Source organism: Mytilus galloprovincialis, chromosome 4 (genome assembly GCF_965363235.1).
Source record: "Mytilus galloprovincialis chromosome 4, xbMytGall1.hap1.1, whole genome shotgun sequence".
Taxonomy (NCBI): Eukaryota; Metazoa; Mollusca; class Bivalvia; order Mytilida; family Mytilidae; genus Mytilus; species Mytilus galloprovincialis.
Window position 1 is genome coordinate 101,460,561 of NC_134841.1, and position 24,647 is coordinate 101,485,207.

General features: G+C 31.9%; 3 protein-coding genes across 4 annotated transcripts in view; 1 reads left to right on the plus strand and 2 right to left on the minus strand.

The window, feature by feature from the left end:
• The window catches only part of LOC143073636 (endoplasmic reticulum-Golgi intermediate compartment protein 1-like), a 16,872-nt gene extending 12,953 nt beyond the window's left edge, over positions 1-3,919 (minus strand). For both annotated transcript variants that reach the window (XM_076249320.1, XM_076249322.1), the window contains exons 1-2: positions 3,795-3,919; positions 872-1,006 (exon numbers count right to left, since the gene is read on the minus strand). In XM_076249320.1, the coding sequence (XP_076105435.1) occupies positions 872-1,006; positions 3,795-3,814 (155 nt within the window). In that variant the 5' untranslated portion in view covers positions 3,815-3,919. The remainder of the gene's footprint in view (positions 1-871; positions 1,007-3,794) is intronic.
• Positions 3,917-24,647, plus strand: part of LOC143073633 (DNA polymerase nu-like) — a 25,200-nt gene continuing 4,469 nt past the window's right edge. The window contains exons 1-19 of the mRNA XM_076249315.1: positions 3,917-4,023; positions 8,142-8,315; positions 9,369-10,254; positions 10,649-10,677; positions 11,396-11,514; positions 12,059-12,199; positions 12,892-12,930; positions 13,705-13,808; positions 14,359-14,462; positions 14,866-14,984; positions 15,834-16,046; positions 16,480-16,563; positions 17,808-17,963; positions 18,247-18,430; positions 19,060-19,140; positions 19,842-19,956; positions 20,607-20,689; positions 21,094-21,165; positions 24,150-24,209. Of these exons, the coding sequence (XP_076105430.1) occupies positions 3,984-4,023; positions 8,142-8,315; positions 9,369-10,254; positions 10,649-10,677; positions 11,396-11,514; positions 12,059-12,199; positions 12,892-12,930; positions 13,705-13,808; positions 14,359-14,462; positions 14,866-14,984; positions 15,834-16,046; positions 16,480-16,563; positions 17,808-17,963; positions 18,247-18,430; positions 19,060-19,140; positions 19,842-19,956; positions 20,607-20,689; positions 21,094-21,165; positions 24,150-24,209 (2,803 nt within the window). The 5' untranslated portion in view covers positions 3,917-3,983. The remainder of the gene's footprint in view (positions 4,024-8,141; positions 8,316-9,368; positions 10,255-10,648; positions 10,678-11,395; positions 11,515-12,058; positions 12,200-12,891; positions 12,931-13,704; positions 13,809-14,358; positions 14,463-14,865; positions 14,985-15,833; positions 16,047-16,479; positions 16,564-17,807; positions 17,964-18,246; positions 18,431-19,059; positions 19,141-19,841; positions 19,957-20,606; positions 20,690-21,093; positions 21,166-24,149; positions 24,210-24,647) is intronic.
• Positions 21,544-23,125, minus strand: LOC143073637 (uncharacterized). Its single transcript, XM_076249323.1, has 2 exons — positions 22,922-23,125; positions 21,544-22,075 (listed from the first exon to the last, which is right to left on the minus strand). Exons 1-2 carry the CDS (start codon positions 23,097-23,099, stop codon positions 21,654-21,656), a joined length of 600 nt encoding a protein of 199 aa, XP_076105438.1. The 5' UTR covers positions 23,100-23,125; the 3' UTR covers positions 21,544-21,653.

Here is a 24,647-nt window from a genome sequence, read left to right on the forward strand (position 1 = left end):
CTCAGGGATGCCCTTTGTTAATGTATTGCTTGAACAACAATGTAATCTCCAAAGGAATGAAAATTGATATGAAGTAAAACATGAAGTAATCATGGAATGGTTATTTTGTGCTTAGCTTCCAGTGGTAAATATTTCATGAATATGAAGAGCGTTCAGGAGAAGTTCATATGCAAAATGATATACTGCTCAATATTGAACAAAACGTTGCAAGTTACAAATGACCCCAGATGGTAATTTTTTCACAGCGAGTTCTTGTGGTTTGTTTGGTCATTTGGTAAATGACTTTGAAAATCTGTCTGTAAAGTTTTTTAATTTCAATTGAATCAGTCAAAGGTTATATAAACATGATAAATGACATACAAACATATTTAGGGATAGACAAGGGTAACCTGGTAACATTTAAAGCCCTGACACCTTTGGCAGAGCACTGAAAGGGAACAGAGGGGCCATAATATATACCTTTTGATCTAAAATGTCATAGGAAAAAAGGAAAATTTCAAAGAAAAAGAATCTTACTGAGTTGCAAAATTAAAGAGAGGATTAAAAAAAATCTGAAAATAGCTGATGAATGATTTCTTTTTCCCCAACCACATGGAGAACAATACAAGTTGCTAATATGGGCATCAATCCTTCAATTCAGTATAATTTTCCTATAAAGATACCTTGTAAAATGTGACTGTAAAGTAATTTTAAGATATAACATGTATAATGTAGGTGAAGTGCAAATGTAAATGTGACATACAAAACAACAAAAAGACATTTACATTGTGTTTTATACTGTACATGCTGTATTACATGTTATAGGTTATAATATATATATCATCCTTCATCAGTATAAATTCTTAAGATAACTTATACATGTTATACTTACACTTCATGTGTGAGGAAAAGTGACAATTCTGATAGGAATAAATACAAGATAAATAATACACTGGATATAGAGATACAAGCTCCTGTTAATGTAGGCTGGGTCAGATCTTTTGGTACTTTTCTATAAATATCAAATCTGAAATAGAAAATAAATTGTCACTAAATATATATGTACATGTAGATGTATATAATAGCAATTTTATTCTTAAATTACACTTGAACTGTTGTACATGATATATAATACTTTACACAAAAATGAAAAATAATATTAATATCAATTGAATTTTGGTTCTACATTTACATGTATACAAACCATGCAAATGGGGAATGTGTCAAAGAGACTACAACCCGACCAAAGCACAAAAACAGCAGAAGGCTACCAATAGGTCCTCGAGACAGTGAGAAACTCAATCACCCAGGGGCATGCTTCAGCTGGCTCCTTAACAATAATGTGTACTACATGTCAGTGTTCTCCCCAGAAATTTTGGATAGCATCACATTTTGCGTAAAAAAAAAAATAACTGTATTTTTTTTTTTTGTCATTTGTCGCGTCGCATTGATGCTCTATTTCCTTTATATGTTTTAGTTTATATTGTTCAATTCATAACTGAGAATACAATTAAACTATAACCATAAAAACAGTTGTTTCAGTTTATGTTTTCTTTATTTATTTATAGTTACAGAATTATTTTTTTCCTCTTGTGCCAAATAAAAATAAATATGTGGTGTCAGTTACCCAACTTAAGTCAAATGAATGAATGGTTCATTATAGTGCAACCTGTATATATACAAAACTAAATATCTAGTACACAAAATTAACTATTTTTTATATTTTATTAAGTAAAGATAAAGTAGCAAAAGTAGCAAAAAAAAATCAATTAAAATTTTTTTTTTAATCATGTTTATGAAATTCATTGTTTCATGGCACTCAATGAATTAGTCCCAGTTGTTTCTTATCTTTACATGAAATATAACAAATAGTCTGTTAATGCGTTGTTTTCTCTATTGGTATATTTTTTCTGTCTACTGCCCATCTGTTGTCATTATCGTGAAAATGCGGATTTTTTTCATATCTAGTCCGGTTCCGATCCGTAGTTTACACAAAAATGTGCTATGGCGGCCGTACAAAAATTTACGCAAATGAGTCCGAGAATAAACATTGTTTGACAAGAGATTGTGAATGAATAAGACGCTTTAAATGGATTAAACATAAACTTAAGCCAATTATGATCACTTTTTAAAGAAGTATAAAACTTATTTTAGCTCAAAACCAAAATTCTCGCTCTCGTATAATTTACCGGAAGAGAAAAAGTAATTTTGGGAGAGTTGCACAAATAAACAACCTTTTTAAAAAAAATCGTTTCAATCTTTGAAATTTCGTAATCCAAAACGTAGATTTGGAATTGTTTTGTGATTGCATTTTTCCATGTCGAAATTGGTGATTGCAGACACGTGGTATTAGTCATGTCACAAGTGTCGGCTTGGGATATTCGCATCCAAACAGTTATCACCCTGAGGGCAATTAACACCTGGCTATTTAATCTCTTAATTGCCTTTAGTGTCCGACTTTAAGGGATTACAATTAAAGGTGATATAATTTTTATGATCATAATCGATAATAGATGAAAGTTCAAAATTGAGGACAAGTAAAATAGCATCTTCAAAATAATTTTAGCGTCGCGGGAATAATTATAGCGTCGCAGGAATTATTATAGCATCACGGTGAAAAAATATAGCGTCGCGGTACCGCGACGCTAAAACGGCCTGGGGAGAACACTGCATGTAGTTCAATGAAATTGGATGTCAAAACTCCAAAACATATCAATGAACTAAAATTAAAAAACATACAAGACTATAACAAAGGCCAGAGGCACTAAAATACAGCAGGGTTAAACTGTTTTGTTAGATTTCACCCTCCCCTAATGGCCTATACCTCTAGCCAATGTATATGTAGAATAAACAAACAATCAGCAATACACACAGTAAAACTCAAATGTAGACATGGTAGAATGAAAAATAAACTGTAGATTAGCAACAAATTAAATATATCATAAGGAATATTCCATTATATTTGATAAAAATTTGTACACCAGTGGTTGTCTTTTAGTGTCTCATGTACAATGTATGGTCCTGAGGTCCCAGATTGGAGTCAGACTGACAATTACTGGAATTCACTTTTGTAAATTTTCTGAATGTTTGCTACAAAAATTATTCACCATCCTCCTACATGTATTTGTTTTATACTGTTTTGTTTGCTGCAATTCTAATGCTTTATTGTGCATGTACATGATGAAAGACTGCTGACTACCATTGACGATTGCCAAATAACAGATCACAAGATGTAACAAATTGGACGTTTTGTTGGATCTTAATTATAAATCTAATTACAGGAGTTTGAAATCTTAAGTTATAAAAGCAATAACGGTATATATTATAAATATGACAAACTCGACTATAACAGTACAAGGATTTGTATAGTGAGATCCTTGAACAGTAGAGCTTCTCTCGAAGAACAGAAAACAATAAACTTGCGGAAAAGATGGTATACCGCAAACAAAAGCTGCAAAAAAATTTGTACACCATATACGGATTTCGATGATTAATGTCTCTTCAGTTGTTCAGTGTATACATGTTCAAATTATGTATGATGTTGGAAGTAATCGGCATGGAAAAGGATTGTTCATTCTACATTAGTTTTTACAATACAAGACCATTAAGACGTGGGGTTAATTGGGTATTTTAATATATTCTGGAACAACTGGTGAGTGAAGTAATTAGCAAATAAAACATTTTAATCTGATGTGAAATGGAGCTGACAAACGGATAACACAGCTGTTCTGTACATAAAAACCTACAGTAGCGATTTTTAATCATTTTGTTTATAGGTGGACACAAAGCTACAAATCAATAAAATATTACAGCACCTCCTGATGTCGAACTGCATCGTAATACACTGTTAACAGGTTAATATCTTTAAATACAGTGGAACTGGAGATCCAAAACTTTTGCAACGTGCAACCGGAAATCGCTGGCGTAAAATAATTTCGGTTGCATTCCGGAATATTCTTGTCCGGAACATATGCAGACGGCAACGACGTGACGTCGGTTTATGAATGACAGTCGATAGTAAGAAGGAATTATTAAGAATTCCTTGTAAGTGTAACTAATTTAATTTTAATGTATTCATTTCCTGTAAGAGGAGTTTGAAAATATATGTTTTGGCCGAAATAGACCTTAAAATAGATCATTTGCACAAGTCAGTTTGATTCTTTAAAAAACAAAAAATGAATATTTTGCAACACAAAATGCAACACTATTCCACAGCTACACATTTTACAGCGATTCTGATAAACAGGATTAACTTGCATGAAAATAATTTCCAATGGAGTTTAGCAACCAATAATCAATCAATCAAACCAGATTAGAATAAGGAGTCTCTGTATTTAGTGAAAAGACAGAACACTTGATCTTATTTTCACCAACATACCAAGCATAGTCAACAAAGTGGAGACTATGCCTCCTATCGGAAATGCAGACCATGATATCGCCTATGCAGAATGTGCACTATCTCTCAAACGCAACAAGAAAATGCCACGAAAAACTTACCAGTACAGAAAAGCTAACTGGGAAAACATCAAACAAGATGTGAACAAACTCACACAAGAAATCAAAGGTCATTACCATAGTTCATCTACTGATGAACTATGGAATACATTTACAGAAAGACTACTTCAATCAGTCAAGAAAAACATCCCCCAGAAAACAATCACAAACAAGAAAAAACTACCCTGGGTTGATAAAACATTAAAAATCATGATAAACAAAGTTAAAAGACTACACAAAAAGAGCAAAAACAGTCCAGAGCAAATGAAAAAATACAAATACTTAAAAAGAACATTACAAAAAGAAATGCGTAATGCCTACTGGAATTACATTGAAAAAATGATATTTGACCTACCAGTAGATGAACCAGATGACAACATCAGAAAAAAACAACCTAAGAACTTGTTTACATACATAAAAAGTATGAAAAATGACAATACAGGCATTGCTGCACTTAGAAAAGATGGTAAACTTACTGACAATACACCTGACAAAACTAACATTCTAAATAGTCAGTTTCAAAAAGCATTTTCCGAAGAAACAACAAGTGAACCCATTCCGGATAAAGGAAAATCGAACTATCCAAAAATGAACAAGATCACCATCTCCAAGAAAGGTGTCATAAAATTACTGGACAAGATCAATCCTAACAAAGCAACTGGTCCAGATCAAATTTGCGGAACAGTACTCAAAGAACTTAGTAGTGACATTTCAACCGCAATCACCTACATCTTCCAAAAATCACTCGACACAGGAAAAATCCCAAAAGATTGGAAACATGCAAATGTCTGTCCTGTTTTTAAAAAAGGTGATAAACACAACGCAATAAATTATAGACCCATATCTCTCACATGCATACTTTGTAAGATCATGGAACACATAATAGCCAGTAGTATGATGGACCACCTAGAAAATAACAATATTTTGTACGACCTTCAACACGGATTTCGAGCAAATAGATCATGCGAAACCCAACTAGTATCCTTCATCCAAGAACTAGCAAAAAATAACAACAGTAACATCCAAACGGACATAATTGTGATGGACTTTGCCAAAGCCTTTGACAAAGTTCCTCACAAAAGACTCCTCTACAAACTAAAACATTATGGCATTGATGACAACACCTTAAAATGGATAGAAGATTTTCTCACATCTCGGACACAAACAGTGATCATTGATGGTGTTCAGTCAGACAAAATAAACGTAACATCTGGTGTTCCCCAAGGAACAGTTTTGGGTCCGATCCTTTTCCTTGTATACATAAACGACTTTAACGAATACATCAAACACAGTACCCTCAGATTATTTGCAGATGATAGCATAATTTATAAAACAATACGAAACAAAGAAGACACACAAAAACTGCAAGAAGATCTCACATCAGCTGCAAAATGGGAGAAGGACTGGCTCATGTCATTCCATCCAGACAAGTGCTCAGTCCTTCAGATAACAACTAAGAAAAACCCATTAAATTTTGACTATACTCTCCACCAACATGTACTTCAAAAAGAAACATCCACAAAATATCTGGGAATAACTATACAAACTGATCTCAAATGGAACAAACATGTAAACAATATCACAGCTGCAGCCACACAAAAGCTGAACTTTATTAAAAGGAATCTAAAAGTCAACTCAAAAACAGTCAAAGAAAAAGCATACATTGCACTAGTAAGACCAAAGCTAGAATACAGCAGCTGCGTCTGGGACCCGCACACCAAATCTCAAACACACCAACTTGAGATGGTCCAGCGCAGAGCAGCAAGGTACACCTGCAACAGATACCATAACACCAGCTCAGTCACTGAAATGCTACAAACTCTAAATTGGGCAACACTTGAGAAAAGGCGAATTAGAACCCGCATCATTTTCCTCTACAAAATTGTACATCATCTTGTTGCCATATATCCGACAGACCTACTTACACAATCTGATACAAGAACACGACAACATTCACATATTTACTCTTTCAGACCCATACAAACCACTAAAGACTCATACAAGTATTCATTCTACCCTAGAACCATCTTGCAATGGAACCTTCTCCCAGTAGCTGCAGTTCAATGTACTACTCTTGAAAGCTTCCGAGAACAGATTCCAATATCTGTTCTCAATAAACATCTTAACATTTAAATAAATTCCACAATGTATATAGTTTTAACCAAAATGTATAGTACAAAAACAGAAGAAAAAGAAGTTATAAATGTTGAAATTTTTATTTTTATTTTTGTATTTTTCACTGTAAATAAAATGTATATCCCACGCACGCGCGGCATAGTAAAATCAGTGCCCGGCACGTTATCATCAGTATGTTGATGGAGTGCTGAATTATAAAGAAGAAGAAAGAAGAAGAAGAAGAAAAGAAAACAAGTATTGTACTATTTTAAAATTAGTCATGATCATGTCTAGCTGATAGATTAAATTTTTAAGTATTTCAAGATTGATCGACACAAACACTCCAAGTCCAAGAACAGGGTACTATTTATGTTGCTTGTGACAAGTTTAAAGTTGCTGCAATGACAAGCTCATCCTGTAAACTGTATCTGTTATTTCTGGTATATAATGCACTGAGCATTGAATATTTATTGGTGTCAACAAAAGTATTGACTTGAATAATTCTCCAATTGCTCAAAATTTTGTGTAGAAACTCTGCTTAAAAAAGTTAAAGATGATTTTTTTTTTTGGTCAATATCTCAGTTGCTCAGTATTTGCATGTAACATTTGGTGTAGGTCCCACGTCCCAAGCTTGTCTGGCAAAACATTCGTTGGACATAAAAGTTATCTCGGACTACATTTGGCATGGTCACATAGATCTTACAAAGTCTATCCAAATCTTTTTGCAAAGTATTCCTCACAAATTTGTGCTAGGTGTCATCTTAAACTTGCATTGAGGTGAGGATTTGTTTGCTCTGTGTTGAAGATTGAGATGAAGAACAGCAATAAAATTAAAAGCACTTTTTTTATGTTTTTTTTTATGTGCATGTACTGATTTGAGTCATGAACACGACTCACAGGTACCTAATATCTTTTGTTTTTCTAATTATAATAATGTAGCGTTGAGGTTTTTTTGTCTTTTTGTTATTTTGAGGTAGCGTAAATTACGTAAAATCCATGTTCAAATGGCGCTAAGAAAACAAACTACAACACAAAGTCTCAAATAAAATCACAATGTAATCTGTTAAATATTGAATATCAGTTTAACATATCGAAACAGCTGAACAATAATCCTGATCTCACTAACACAATATCACTTTCCTGTCGTTCCCTAACTATCCTCTCAACAACAACTCTTCTAGCTAACTATTTCAATTTACTCTCTGATCTCTCTCGCTTCCCCTTATATACATATTTACAGGCAGTACCCCGACAGTTCTAAAGATACCGGGCGGTGAATTTAAATGAATTAGACACCGTTCAAATAAATAAAATAAAGGGCAGTACCCTATTAAAATGTAATTTAACCCCAATGTATTAAAAATAAAGACATCTATAATGATAACTTAAACTGTCAAAACTTAAATCTCTACAATAACTTCTTTCTCTCATAGAACTTTCTATATTTTGCTGATAAAATAGTAGTATGCATGGTTGTAGTTTGGATTAAGCAAAAGTCAAAGGCAAGTTATATATTTGACAAAAGTAGTCAGCTTCTAACACATGTTTTTTAGATTGGAGAGACAAGATGTCTATCTTGAAGCCAGCACAACCTCCCCCTGTGTTAGACAAGTTCTCACATTTATCATTGGATGCACAGAAGGTCATGGCCGGTATCTACAAACAATATCAGCAACAGAAAGACAAAATCCTAATGTCTCAGTTAGATAGAAAGTCATCATCACAAGGTATACAGAAGATTAATAAAAAGATAGAATAAAGGGGAGATAATCAAGAGATAATAGAAATAAATTTATCTGAAAAGGCTTGTAAACAAAAAATAGCAGATATCACATGTATAATTTATTCAAGAAGATATGTAAAATATTCAAATAGTCATTTGATTTTATACTGAAGCTATCTATATATTTTTTTCTCTCACTTAGTTGATAGGACAAACATGCATTTGAAAGAAGCAGATATTTGATGGTTTCTGTGACTGTGTAAATTATTTACATTATTAATAGCCCTCGAACACTTAAGAGCTTGACATACACATATTACTAGATTTATTTCACTTGACTGGGCGGAGTTTAAGAAGTTAGCTCATTTAAGACCAGTTCATCTATATACAGGAGTTTTGGGATAAGCTCATCAATGAAGTGTCCAGTTATTCGCAGGTCTCATTGGGGTCTAAGCGTGACGCGGGATTGCCGTTTTTTTTGTAAGCGTGACATGAGAAATACAAATTATTGTGCTGTGAAAACGGGAAATGAAGTCTAGCGGGACACGGGAAATTACCAAAAAATGAGAATTGCTTACGTACATAGTGTAAGCGGGATACGGGAATCTGACAAAACAGTAAGCGGGATCCGGGATCAGAACCCCCCAATGAGACCCCCTTATTCGTCCCATATCATACACTCAGTTCTTTTGTATATATGCGTTTGGTGACACTGATTAGTGATTAGAATTCAATAATAATTATAACGGCAATCATCCTTATCACACACATCTTCAAATAGACTGTCCTTATGCAAATAAAACATAAGCTCCGCCCGATCAGTTGAAATAACATTGGTAATACATGTATTTAATTACCTCTAGATGTCTTGTGGTTGTTTTGGGGTTTCCATCTCATAGATAGACATATAGTAACATCTCATTTTGATACAGAAAAGATTTACAATTATACATGTATATAAGACAAATTTTGTTTTACCTTCCAGTAATATTGATATCGCCTCTTTCTGGTTGATTTTTTTCCATCATTGACTTGTACATGTATAAGTATTTTTCAGGACCAAGCAAATATTACCAGAACCTGTACAGAACTAAATTTGGACATGGACCTTTACAGAATACACAAAACAGTCAAAGTAGTAAAGGTACTAACAATGAAGGTCATGTAAATCTACTTACTAACAGTACAAATACTCAAAATATTGATGATCCTTTACGAAACACACAAAATCATCATCAAATTACACATGCCTGGATTCAGAAAACATCCACAACAAACAATTGTGATGAAAGTGGTGATAGGTCTGAAAGAGGTCAAAGGTCATTTGATAAATACTTTGCCAAAAATATCAAAGAAACTGCTGTTATTTCCTCAAGAGAGAAAGGAGTTTTGATATCAGAAATTGAGAATTCATCCTATATATCCTGTGATGAGGAAGGTACTGCCCTCTCAGTTCAAAGGTCATCCCAAGAATCAGCTCCTTTGTCACTTTCTCCTGTGTTATTTCCTAGTTTGGAAACTGTAGGGAAGGAAAGCAATGATGTCACACCATTAATCTGTGGTAGTATTGCTGATCACAGTTTTAGTCATTCAATATTTATTTCTGATGATAAAAGAGACGATTTTGCCAAACCAAAGGAGATAAAAGTGAATGATAATAAAGTAGTTAGAAACAACCAACAGTTATCAGGTGTGATGGAAATGCATGGTGAAATTATCATTCCACCTATTATTGACAATTGTCCTGAGAATAAACATTTACATGAAAGAAAAATGTCGGCCATGATACATGTTGAAGATATAAGTTCAAAAGTACAAGAAAAAACTGTGTCTGCCATTGTACATTTACACATTGAGGACAAAGAAAAAGAGAGAAAGACAGCTGAACAGAGTAACACAATGTGTTCCATTTCCAAAAGATTACTGCAACATCAACAGATCAGGTAAGAGCATAGTTGAATTTTTGGTAAACCTATGAATAGATATATATATATATACATTTTTCATATCATATCTATGTGCATCTAAAAATTTTCCAATAAAAGTAAACATTTTGGACCAATTTTGCCAGTCCATCTAATTTAATAAAGGATCAACTTACAGTGAGCCATTGAGAAAGTGTATAGATCTTGATGTATGGACTAGTCAATTGTCTATTATTGAGGACCATATGTCCACCACTAAATGCCTCTATTATTAAATGATACAACTCTTATTGTCTGTGTCATTTTGTTTTCAGGCCCATATATATATAATGATTTAAGAAAATAAAATTGATTAGGATTATTACTTAACTGTATGTTATTTAATATGATTGCTGCACTTTTTTCATTTTAGGAATGAGCTGAAGGAAACTAAAAGTCAATGTAAGATTTAATACAAATATCATGTCACAAAAATAAGTTTAGTATATTTTAAACATATTTATTTATAGAAGTTTGGGAAACAAGTTGTTACAACTTATATTAATCCCTTTCTACTTTGGGTGTGTGAGTGTTGCCTTGTAGCGGCATTAGCCTGCTCTTTTTCGAAATCTACAAGTGTGTCTTTTACATGCAAGAGATATGGCTCTCTCTTAACACAGGTCAGCCATTTTTTGTTCCCTTCCGAAGGACTATCATCGTTTCCTCAAGACCATACTTGCAAATGGTGTCAAGGGAGAGCCGAAAATTTAGTCCATGAAAATATACAAAAAACATTTCAAAATTATTTCTATTTCTCACTGCTTAACTTAAAAAGAGTTAAGTTAAGTATTAATGCTACTGCTATAAAGAAATAGTAAAAAACACAGTCTTCACGATGAACTTTTAAATCTACAGGCCCAGAGCTCAATTTTTGAAAATTTTTAGTTAGACTCTGTTGGCCTGTAGATATGATTTTTACAGGCCCGAGAGCAATTTTACAAGCCTGGGCTGCCTGGGCTGCCACTCAGCGTGAAGACTGAAAACAAGTAATAAAACATGAATATATATTGAAAGGTCATAATAAGTATTAATCAAAGAAAGCTAGTAAACAAGACAAGAATATTAACTAACATCAATATCTCATGTTGGTAAACAAAAACATTATTGTTTGTACTTTTAGCAACCGACATAAAAGTATCGGACCAGACAAATAAAAGGAAAATTCCATCATTCTTTGCTCCATACAAAAAACAAAAAGTTTCAGATAAAATCACTGATAATGAAGTCTCACAAGTTGAGGTGAATTTTGTTTGTTGAGACAATTTACTTTTGTTCTTAACCCTGAATTCTTTATTGAAAATCTAATTTTGAATCATTTATTTCAAGTTATTGTGTTCATGTTTTAATTTAATGAAAGATCTTCAATTGTTTGTTTTGATTGTTTTTGTTACAATTAAACTACATTTTAAGCATGTATCTACTATTTCCATCGTTTTCATATCAATTAGTACATGCAGTTGCAAAAATGTGTTTGAAATTTAAGATGCATTGTTTTTTCTTTAACTTAATTAGGTATACAGTGATCTAAACTAATATAAAGCATGTAAGTTGCTGTAGTGTTCTACATGATTGAAAGTTTTTCTTTGGTTTTATATCATTTTGCAAACATATTCCTTAGTGAATCCTGTTTATCATACTTTAATTTTGATATCAATCTTTATGCTTTTTGTAAAAAATTCAGATTGGAACAAAGAAGTATGAGTGTTTTATTCTCTATTCTCTGTTAATTTTTTGTGCCTTTCAAATTTCTTTTAATTTTTTTATATTTCATTTTAATTTGTAGAACAGTACTGTTGTTGATATCACATGTTTAGATACAAGTCAAAGGTCAGAGTTACTTCAGGATGTCAAGAAAAGTAAAGAAATACTAATAGCTGTGGTGTATGATGACTCAACTAATCAGCTGAGGGATAATTCCGCCAAAGTAACATTATAGTTATTAATGTTTTATATAAATACAGATTTAAAAAAAATTAAAGTGGATTTTAAGATGGGAGATAACTCAGATGCATTTTAATTTTTTAATGGGAGATAACTCAGATGCATTTTGATTTTTTTAATAGGAGATAACTCCGATGCTTTAAATTAATTATAGATTGTACTATTTCTTTTAATGGAAGCCTTTGAATTTTTAATAGGAATTTTAAAAACTGAAATTATTAAAAACATAATACATTAAATGAACATCAGAAATTACCAAAAATATCAATCAATACAACAGACCACCACTAAATACCAAAATTTGACTTCTTTGAAAATTGTATGTACAAAAGAAAAGCAACAACCAAAAACACATGGTCCAGAGTTCAACATATGCACAAATTTCCACCATTTGTCTATCTAGAACATATATGTCATAAAAGTAAAAATATTCAATGCACAGTCCACTAATCAACAAGATATGACCCCTTACTTGCAAAAGGAAATGAGATACACATATATATATATATAAAACTATAAAAGCAAGTTCAAAGTGTGCTACTGGAAGCTAGCTAAGACTTATAAACAGCATGCAAGGTAGTCATAACAAATCTTCTTAGATTGTTTCTTTCCATAATATTTCCTGTTGCATTGGCCTAGCTATACCTTTATTTTCTTTGGTTTAATGTCTTGCAGAAGAAGTCACAGAGCATGAAATCACAGTCATTTGAACAGGTATTTATTTATAAGACAAACATTATGTATACCCCTACTATAGAAGTCAGGGGTATACCAAATTTTATATTGTCTATTTTTTTTGTCCATCCATTTCTACAATAAATATTTTCATAACACTTTTATCAGGAACAACATAACAGAATGCCTTCATATTTGACCATACATTGAGAGTTATAAATTATAAAGTGTAAGAATCTGTCAGATACCTACTTCCTGATTTCTGATTCATTGAATTATGAGGGGGAGTACTTGTTTTTCGTTCATTATTTTGTATATAAATTAGGCCATTAGTTTTCTCGTATGAATTGTTTTCCATTTGTCATTTTTAGGCCTTTTATAACTGACTATGCTGTATGGGATTTGCTCATTGTTCAACCCTGTACAGTGACCTACATGAGGTTATTTGATTATGTGTTATTTCACTGGTCTCGTGTGGAGAGTTGTCTCATTAGCAATCAATACCACATCTTTTTTTATATTGACAGGACAGCACATTTAATGTTGTTTTTATTACCTATTTTCACAAGTCTTTTTCAACTTAAACTATTTACATTTATACATGTCGACCAGAATGAACTCTCACCATGCGGTAATTAATGGGTGTTGTTGTCTTTATTATCATTTTATTAACGTTAATGTAAAATTCACCAACATTTTCATTAAACTTAGCATTGAATGCTACTTGAAATATCTGCTTTTATTTAAGAATTGTTTACTTTAAGAACTATATTTTTTATTGTTTTAACTTAGATTTTTTTTATTTCTGTTCAGATTGCATCAGTAGTGATTGGATTGACATGCAGTAGTACTGAAAAACTTCAACTGTATAGTATGCCTTCCAAGATCAAAAATACTCATTCAGTGGAATGGATTAGGTATATTACAGTAATATATGAATTAATATCCTAGGTTTGACACATGAATAGTAGCTATATCAATCTGTTTGTTTTACATTTGTTATTTCAGGGCCTTCTGTAGTTAACTATGCAGTATGAATTTTGCTCATTTTTGAAGGCTGAACATTCTCATGGGCAGGAATACTACATCTTCTTATTTGTATATATAAGCACTAGCATGTTATTATACAGTTCATTTGATATTTTGTGTATAATAAAGAAATGAAGATTTTTCAGTTTTATTTTATTTTAAAGGACTTTATACAATATAAAGAAACCCAAAACAGTTGTAGCAATCTGAAAATAAGAAAAATATTTCACTTGTATTTAAAAAAAAAAACACATGCTCATTGCACAAATCTTTTCTTTTTCAACATTTGTGATATATATACATATATATATAATAGTTTCATTGAACACTTTACTTTTTCACCTTTATCTTTTTTGAATCCTTCTGTTCCGACATACATAGATATGATTATTTGTAGAAGTTTAACTGATTCAATCACAAACTTAAAAAATATTTCAGGTCCTTCTGGGATTCAGTATTTACATGTTCTTCAAGAAAAATATGTTATGGAGCAAAAGAACTGTTTTTGATCCTACTAAAGAATATTTTCAATGAATCAAAAGGTTTGTTCAAATAGAGTTAGGATATTGATTTACAAGAAAAAGGTCATCTCTGAAACCATGATATAAAAGAAAAGATTCCTCATTACAATACAGAAATGTAATAAACTACTTTACTTTTAAAGATTAAGCCAATTCCGATGTTTCTAACAGAAAGGTAAAAAATATTACACTAAATATCCTGTTTCTATAGGAATAGGAATTATATACAGAGATTTTATGTTGATGAAAAATAGGAATTTAAAGGTTAACATAGTCTTGAGCTCTTTAAATTTCTTTTTGTTGGAGAGTAATTTATAATTTAACAAAGTATTTGAAAGCTATTTTAAAATTATACTGTAAAAGAAATTTCAACAAATGAGAAAAGTTGACTTTACCAAATATGTGTTTATGTTTTTAATTTTAGTAAAGTTTGGAGATTGGACAGTTATAGATCCACGGGTGGCAGGCTGGTTGCTGGATCCAGACTATCCTCCATCTTGTTTTGAAGACAGTTTAAATTCAGTTAATCTTGAGCAAAAGAAGGTATACTTAAACAGTGTTAATTTTATAAAAATAAGAAGATGTTGTATGTATGCCAATTAGACAACTCTCCACCAGGGATCAAACGATGTGTAAGTTAACAGCTATAGGTCACAGTACATCCTTTTTTATGAGCAAAACTCTTCAGCATAGCAAGCTATAAAAGGCCCAAAATGAAAAATATCAAACAATTCAGATTTTGCTCAAAAACTCAAATATGCTTTGATCAATTTATTTCAAACTTAACTCTGTTGTTGGAAAAAGTAAGCTCCCTTTTAGATAAAAAAAAGAATCAGACTTACTTTTCTAGGGTTATGAAAAGAACATTTTTTTTGCAGGATAAATTTATAAAGATTTCTAATTGAAATTCAATTTTATTCTTGCAACAATTTTAATGTTAAAATTATGGGTGTGTCGCACTATTCTTACATAGCCTTTTTAATACATTTATACAGGTATATAATGTATTTTTACTATCGGTTCTCACTTGGTTGTGACCATACAAGGGCCTTTGTGTTTTCCCACCTCTTTAAATTTGAATGAAGGTTTCCATTCATCCACAACATATATGAGTTCTATAGTCAGAAGTTTTTTTTTTTTGTTTTTTTTGGTTTTTTTTTTTTTTTTTGGGGGGGGGATGGTGTTGAGACTTTTAGAAATATCTCTTATTAGTTTTGTTGGGGTATGAGGTATGTTAGCTTCCCCATGTTAGGTTCTTCTTTTAGAATAAAACTTATTGTTCTTGATTGTTAATAGATTGAGAGTTTTATTTTATTGTTGAATATATTGTGATTATCAACAAATAAAAAAATATATTAGAATAACTAAATAAAATGGATTTTTTTCTTCTAGAAAGAAGTCATAGACTGTAGTGAGCTATTGGAAGAGGACATCTCATTACTTGGTAAATTAATGAATCGTCTGTACCAGAAACTACAGTCTAGAGAGTTATGGGACCTGTTTTGTTGTGTGGAGACTAAATTGGTTCCGTTACTAGCCTTGATGGAATGCCAGCAGGTTAAGATTGATACAGACAAATTAATGATGTTCTCCAATGTCTTAAAGGTAACAAACGTGATTGTTTTAGTATATTTGTAATGAAAGGATTTGTTGGAATCAAAGAGTTTTTGGGTTTAAAAAAATTAAAATATCCACTTATTTATTTTACCATGTCCAGGTAAGAATCAATGTTTATACCCCACTGCAAAAGAGGGCATATAAGTTTAAGTATTCCTGTTGTTCTATACTGTAGAAACATTAATTTTCGTGGGGTTAAAATTTCATGGTTTTGTCTCTCTGTAAGATTTCATGGGGATTTAATTTCGTGGTTTCCTTAAACTGGAAGTGGTTTTATATGGAAGTTAAATTTTCGTGGGGGTTTTAATTTCGTGGATATATACTTTCCACGAAATAAACGAAATTAAATCCTCCACGAAAATTTCTGCTTTTACAGTATTTTTCTGAGAGGAAAAGACTGATTTTCTTTATATTTTTTCAGAAAAAGCTGCAGAAATTAGAACAGAAAGCCTATGACTCTGTTGGTCACTCATTCTTGATAAATAGTCCTGCTCAACTTAGACAAGTGAGTTAACCATAGTGAAAAAGTGTAGAAAATGTGTCAATTGAAATGATGAAGAATACTATGTAAAAAAGAACTTTTGAGTAGTGTCTGTTGAGTATTGTCTGTTGAACAATAATCCTGAAAAATAATCATATACACCAAATATAAAAAAGAAGATGTGGTATGATTGCCAATGAGACAACTATCCACAAAAGACCAAAATGACACAGACATTAACAACTATAGGTCACCGTACGGCCTTCAACAATGAGCAAAGCCCATACCGCATAGTCAGCTATAAAAGACCCTGATAAGACAATGTAAAACAATTCAAACGAGAAAACTAACAGCCTTATTTATTTAAAAAAAATGAACGAAAAACAAATATGTAACATATATAACAAACGACAACCACTGAATTACAGGCTCCTGACTTGGAACAAGCATATACATAAATAATGTGGCGGGGTTAAACATGTTAGCAGGATCCCAACCCTCCCCTAACCTGGGACAGTGGTATAACAGTACAACATAAGAACGAACTATAAAAATCAGTTGAAAAAGGCTTAACTCATCAGATGGACAAAAATACAAGTGGATGTGGCCTGGTACTTATACATCCCGACACAAAAAGACACAATGAACAGATCTGAGAGTTCTCGCAGTTATCTGACAGCTAGTTCAAAGCCACTAACAACTAATAAAAAAATCATGCATCTTAGACTAAACTATCAATCCGTACACATCCAACATCCAATGGATTTAGTGTAAAGACGTCATAAAAAGCCAGAGAAAAACATGACCTTGTGCAATGCCAAGTTACAAGTATCGACAGATTGTAGATCCATGAATATGTATATGCATATAACATACTAGTAATATTTAGTTAGCTTTTAATTAAAACCATTTTGTTTTATGATCAGCAGAAGCATTTAAAAAAAAACACCAACTGAAATAATTTGTAATTAGAAATGTCAGATATGGTTCCATTGCACACAATTAACACATGTTTCTGGAATAACCTTTGAGTGTGATGGGGGTTGCAAATGTTTTTATTGTTACCACTGAACAAAAATAATAATCCCACGACTAATGGATATTTAAATGTTATTTCTAAAGAAAAATTAAACAGCTATATTTGTGATAATTATGAGTGAAAATAAGATAACAGCATTTGCATCTGTGGGACAACTACCTAACAATTTTTAGATAACATGATGTTACACGATTTTGAAATGTAAAGCTTTAAACAATGTTTTTTGTAGGTACTATTTGAAGAGTTAAAACTAGACACAAAACTGCCCAAGAAGAATAAATTAGCTAAGACATCTATTGGTCATCAGATTTCCACATCAGAATCAGTGTTACAACAACTTGTAGACTTCCACCCACTACCTGGATTAGTTTTGGAATACAGACAAGTAAGTTATATGTTACTCCATGATGCATTGTTGGAGTTTTTACATTTTAAGAAATGATGCCTCAATGGCCAGTGGTCTAAGTAGTTCCACTACAGTATCATTAGCTTGTAAACTTACTTGTTGTGAGTTTGAACCCTGCATGTGGCAAGTATACAAAAAAAAAACTTAGGTTTAGATGATTTAAAATGAGTTTGATTTCAATGGGTTCATTATTCCAGCAAAGGTAATGACACAATTACGCTACTGCAACCGATACTAGAAATTCAACCACTATTTTTCATAGTTTCAGAAGTTAAAGTCCACGTATATGGATGGTATAATGAGTTGTGTACAGAAGGACTATTTGTTGACACATTGGGACCAGATATCTGCTGCTACAGGCCGACTCTCCTCATATCAACCTAATGTTCAGGCCATACCTAAAACTTCAATCACTGTCACCAACTATAAAGACAATTTTATTGTTGGTATGTTATAATAGTTTTATTTTATAACTAAGTAAAGTTTATTCCTGGGTGTAACTAAAACAAATGGATTACAATTCTTTTGTAGATTTATTACCATACCAAAGACTTTAAGTCTTCTTTCTTTCTCAGGCTATATTCTTCATAATTTTTACCCAAAACATGTGAAATGTTTTGAAAATCAAAAATTGGTGTTCTTTGTGTGTTTGATAATTGTATGTATATGTACATGTATTGCATTATTAATATGAAGTTTTCAAAGATAAACTGATTTTGAATAAAACCATTATACAGACAGGTATTAAAAGGTTTCAAAATATGCACACATCTTTGACGCAGATAAAATCAGGAATGCACGATAGATAAATGCCATCCACTATTGACAGGTGATCTCTGTGGGGATAAAAAATCAATTATTTCAAGACTTTTCTTATCTTAATTCAAACAAATGTGAATTCAATTAACCGTCACTTTCTGTCTTGTGATCTTTTGTTTGTAACTTTTTGTCCTGTGACCTTTTATTTGTGACTTTTTTTCTGGTTACCTATGTCATATGGGTAATGATCAGAACCTTAGAATAATCAGTAATTTTACATCCCTGTATTACATCATATCTATTTATTTCTTTTAAGATAAAGAAGAAGATGATACATTAGAAATATTTGCTAGAGACATCTTTATAAGCCAGGAAGGATGGTCATTTCTGGCAGCAGGTAATTTCCTAGTTCTATTTTTATAATAAGCAGGACAGGAAAATATGAATTGCTCTATTGATAAAAGTATTACCAATAAATGTTCACCTATCCTTATCATCTCAACAGATACATCTTTTGGTGTAGATTACTGCTCACTTGTTGTTTGGTTGTCGTTGTTTCTAGGGAGAAGGTTATGGTTTTTTTATCTTTAGGTTTATTTGTAGGGTTTGAAGACTGAATATATGGCATAAAGAAAAGGCGGTGATTAGTTAAGAAATGTTATTCAAATATTGTTGTCACCTCCCAAGACTGCTCCAAAAAGGGGGGGGGAGATACCAGAGGGACATTCAAACTCATAGATGGAAAACAAACTTGACAACACCATGGCTAAAAAAGATAAAGACAAATACACATATAAAAGTACACAAGACACAACATAGAAAACTAAAGACTAAGCAACACGAACCCTACCAAAACTAGGGGTGATCTCAGGTGCTCTGGAAGGGTAACAGATTCTGCTCCACATATGGCACTAATCCTGTTGCTCATGTTATTACAAACCCAGTAAATAGTCTAATTCGGTAGGTCATATTTGTGAAAAGGGAACAGGATTGTAGTATCAACATAAGGAACATATTCGATATCATCTGTTAAATGGATTACCCCTTTTCTTTATGTCATACCTTCAATACAATGACTGCTGTATTTATAATTGGTAGACTTCCAGCAGATTGAACTAAGGTTACTGGCACATCTAGCAGATGATGAGGTACTGTTACAGATATTTCAGAAAGAGAATGACTCAGATATATTTGTAGAACTTACATCACAGTGGTAGGTATCGTACTACATACAATAAAACACTTTACTATATATATATATATATATATAAACCAAAGGTCTAACCTATATAAAAACGAGTAATGAGAAATGCTTATGAACCACTCTGACAGCCACTAAACAACAGGCTCGTTACTTAGGACAGATGCATAACAATGCAGTGTGTTTACACACTTTTACAGGTGCCAACCTTCACTCAAACCTAAATCAGTAATGTTACATTACAACATAAAAAGATGCACTATAAAATATCAATTGAAATGACTTAACTGGATAGAAAAGACATTTAAACAAAATCAAGTAAACATACACTGAACAAATAAGATTGATCCATGACACAATATAAATACAAAATTAGAATGTAGTTGCCTACATAATAGACTTTACAGGTAGTTAGAAAAAAGATGTAGGAGCAGTGTCAAAAAGACAGCTATAACCTGGAACAAAATGATGTTGAGTACAGAAGTAAAAAATTATTGTCATACTAAATACAATATGGTACATATTAAAAATAGTGAGACGAGAATCTTTGTAACACAAAATAAGTTGACTTGATTATTTTTACCAGTTTCTAACAATGCATGGGTTTCACTTAGCAAGACATTACAATCAGCTTCTGATATTGACATAATTTTTTGTTTTAGGCTTGGTAAATCCATTTCCAGTATTACCTCATCAGAGAGAGAACAGACAAAGAGGATTGTATACTCTGTTATGTATGGAGCAGGTATGTAAATGTACTGTAAGTTCACAAATTATTGGATTGTTTTTATTCAAGGTGAAAGTGGGACAGTACGGGTTCACAACAATAATGGTTCTTAGTTACTGTAGAAGATCAACTATAGATAGTCTTAAAAAATCATTGTAATGCATACTTGTCAGACTAACAGATTTCATCAGACCTCTGTTTATGGATCATTGATAATATTCATTTTTATGACACCCATAATGAAATCTTGATTCACAGACATACACAATAATAATTTGTCATAATGAGTAAAACAGGCAACACATTTCAGAATGTCCAAATATCATATAAAGGAAGAAATTTGTCATGGCTATGCTGGAAAATAATTATCTTTTCAAGCACAAACCTCATGACCAATTTTCATATCATTTATTTAATTTCAGGAAAAGAAAAGCTTGCTGAGTATTTGAAGATAAGTCCTGACAATGCAAAAGCTATAATGAACAGTTTCTTAGGTAATTTTTTTCTTGGAATAATATGATGATAATGAAGTGTTAAAGCCCAGTGGCAACTATCACATGCATATCAGGACAAGAACATGCAAATAAGAAATAAATACAGTCCATGCTTTGTACTAGACTGGCATGCTGAGCCAGATTCTTAACATTCTTATTCACAAGGTAACAGTCCCCAAGAAAGTTTTAAAATATAATAAGTATGTCTGCATCTATTAATTATTGAATGAAATAAAGATTCCAATACTTTTACAAACTGTGACTTGGATGGAGAGTTGTCTCATTGGCAACAAAATTAAACAATTAGTTTGTAGTCTCATTGTTATTATTCTCTTTACTAAATGTGATGTAGTAATATAAGTACAAACATATACAAGATATATATATAATGTTTTATTAAAAAAACAATGAGAAGTGCCCTTTTCAAATTACAATATAGCCACTATGTTAATTTGTAATCTTGCATAGGTGTTGCTATTTTTTTTTAATTAAGACCTGTGAATCAAAATTCCCATAAATGAACTTTTAGTACCATATAAAGCATGAAAGGTATTTGTGCTGGTATAATCAGGTGCTGTTTGAATCCAAACATGATCACCTTTTTTTACTTGGCAAATAACAAATTGAGTAGTTTGAATGTTCCCGGCTGCTGATCCTAAGTTTAGAATTTGCTCAGCCTTTACAACATTATCAACCTTTAGTTCTGTATCGATAACTTTCCCACTGTGTGTACGTATTGTCCAAGCAAACATAAAGACACCAGAAACAGGTGATACAAACACACCATCGCCAGTGTTGAAGTTCACTCCTTCTTCATACTGAATCTCATTAAATATCACTATTGATTTTTGGTTGAGTACAGTAGAAGATGACATTGTCACATAAAACATTACATGTTCCTCATTCTTTCCTGAAAATAGCAAAAAAACCATTATTTATAATTACATAATGAATTCATGAAGTTCAAAAATACTATCAATATTTCATGTGCTTAAACTGATTAAGAATATAAAAGTACACTTAGAAAACAATTAGGTAGTAGTTTTGAAAACATTGAATGAAAAAGATAACAAACTTAGACTTTCAAGCATTCCATTATCCCTGAACTAGTATGCATATTTGTTTAGGGGGCAGCTGAAGCACGCCTCCAGGTGCGGGAGTTTCTCTCTACACTGAAGACCCATTTGTGACCTTTCGGCTGTTGTCTGCTCTATGATCGGGTTGTTGTCGCTTTGACATATTTCCCATTTCAATTCTCAATTTTAATGACACCTCTGAAAACTTTAAAATCTTATGAAGAGCAATCAATTCCAGCAATTGTGCTTTCATTCTCAAGTTTCACCATGTTTTTTGTTGAAACTTTTCTCAACTAGCTAGAACCTGCCATGCTAAACAATGAACACAGGCTAAATTTTCTTTGCTACATGTGGAAAAACCTATGAAAATGTATCATAAATTTGACTTACAGAACACATTTTAGCCTTGTGTTTATTTCCATTATCACTGAACTAGTATACATTTTTGTTTAGGGGCCAGCTGAAGCACGCCTGTATGTGCGGGTATATCTTGCTGCATTGAAGACCCATTGAAGGCTTTCAGCTGTTATATGCTCTTTGGTCAGGTTGTTGTCTCTTTGACAAATTCCCCATTTCCATTCTCAATTTATTGTATTCCTAACCATTTGTAAAAAAAATATTAAGATCTGAAACAATATATAGGTACAGGAACTGTAAACATACAAAAATACTGAACTTACTCTTAGATAAAATCATAACCTCATTGGTCAGATTTAAAATCCTCTGCTCTATTTTTTCCAAGGAACTTTCCATAAAGTCTATTCTGCTATCAACATCTGTGTCATTTCTTATAGACTTTGATGAAAAAACTGGAAACATAGAAATTATAAGGCATAGCTTAAAAAGATGATCCATCATAGTTAGGGCTTAAATCATAGAATTATGAGAAAATTACTCAATTAAGAAAACTTATAGTAATATTTGAAACCTTTTACAATAGTGTGTGATCTTGAAGTATCTCGTTGGAAACTCCCAATACTTAACTTTCATCTCTCTGAAAGGAGTGGATACTAAGGAAACATTGCATAAGATACCACTACATTGATGGAAGTGAAGTATTTTGTTATTCAAAAACAGGAAAAAATCTCAAGGGGTTTTACTTTAGGTTTTCCTAAATGTAAGGTTCTTTTCAAAATTTCATCAGAAAAACTTCCTGGATCTGTCTGTTTATGTAACACATACCCTTTTTATAAGATCGCCTGGCCTATCTAAAAAATATATAAAAAGTAAAATCACAAAAATACTGAACTTGTAGGAAAATTCAAAAAGCAAAGTCCCTACCCACATGGCAAAATAAAAAGCTCAAACACATCAAATGAATGGATTACAACTGTCATATTCCTTGCTTGGTACAGGTATTTTCTTATGTAGAAAATGCTGGATTGATTCTGGTTTTGTAGCTAGCTAAACCTCTCACTTGTATGACAGTCACATCAAATTCCATTATATTGACAATGATGCATGAACAATAGATAAATTGAAACTTGAATAAGCAAAAATGATCAGCAAGACATGACCTACAAGCAAGTCAAGTAACCAAAAATTTGAGGTTACTTCATGTTACAGTACCTGTTCCTTAATATTTTACAATTTTTCCTACTATCTTGAAAACTATAAAAGATAGACACTAAAAAATAGCAAAAAAGATCAATAAGACAAATCAGTAAAAGTACCGAGATTGTTGGTTTACTCTTTATAGGAGTGATTGACTTATTAATTTCTTTTACCGTTTTTTTTGGTGTCTTTTACAAAAACTAAATAAAATACAGAGAAACTGTCATAAATACTATTCTCATCCACAATGATTGAAAGTGTCCATCTTTAGAGCTTTATATGTTTAATTGCTATGTAATAACCTTAAATTTTATTATTTAATGCATGATAATGTAAATAAAATCTTGATTTCAGAAAAGTTTCCTGCTGTCAATCAGTTTTCAAAAAAGTGTATTGAATTCTGTCAGAAACACGGTGAGTAGTTATTTAAACATATAGATTAATGCTATCAGGCAATGCTATGGTGAATCAGTTTGTCAATTTTGATTCCATTAAAGAGTTGTGTATGTACATTTAGCACACAATTCTAGATCTTATAATTCAGTTTGTACATTTACAGCTTATACAAAACCTTATGTTTAAACATTGACTGTCATGTCCTATATGAAGGTATCCTTGTACCCTAAGTCAATATAGTGCAAAAAACAATTATTGATAAAACTAGACAACACTGTAAATATTCAAAATAAAGTGATACAAGATATATGGTAGTAAATGAGACAGCAACCAATTAAGACTTTAACAAGAGACAATCTTAATTCCCAGGAGTCTCAAAAAGCTTGACTTTTTTTGGAGGAAATTGAAAAAAACCAAACATGCATGATGCCAAAATTAGTACAGTCACTTCATTAT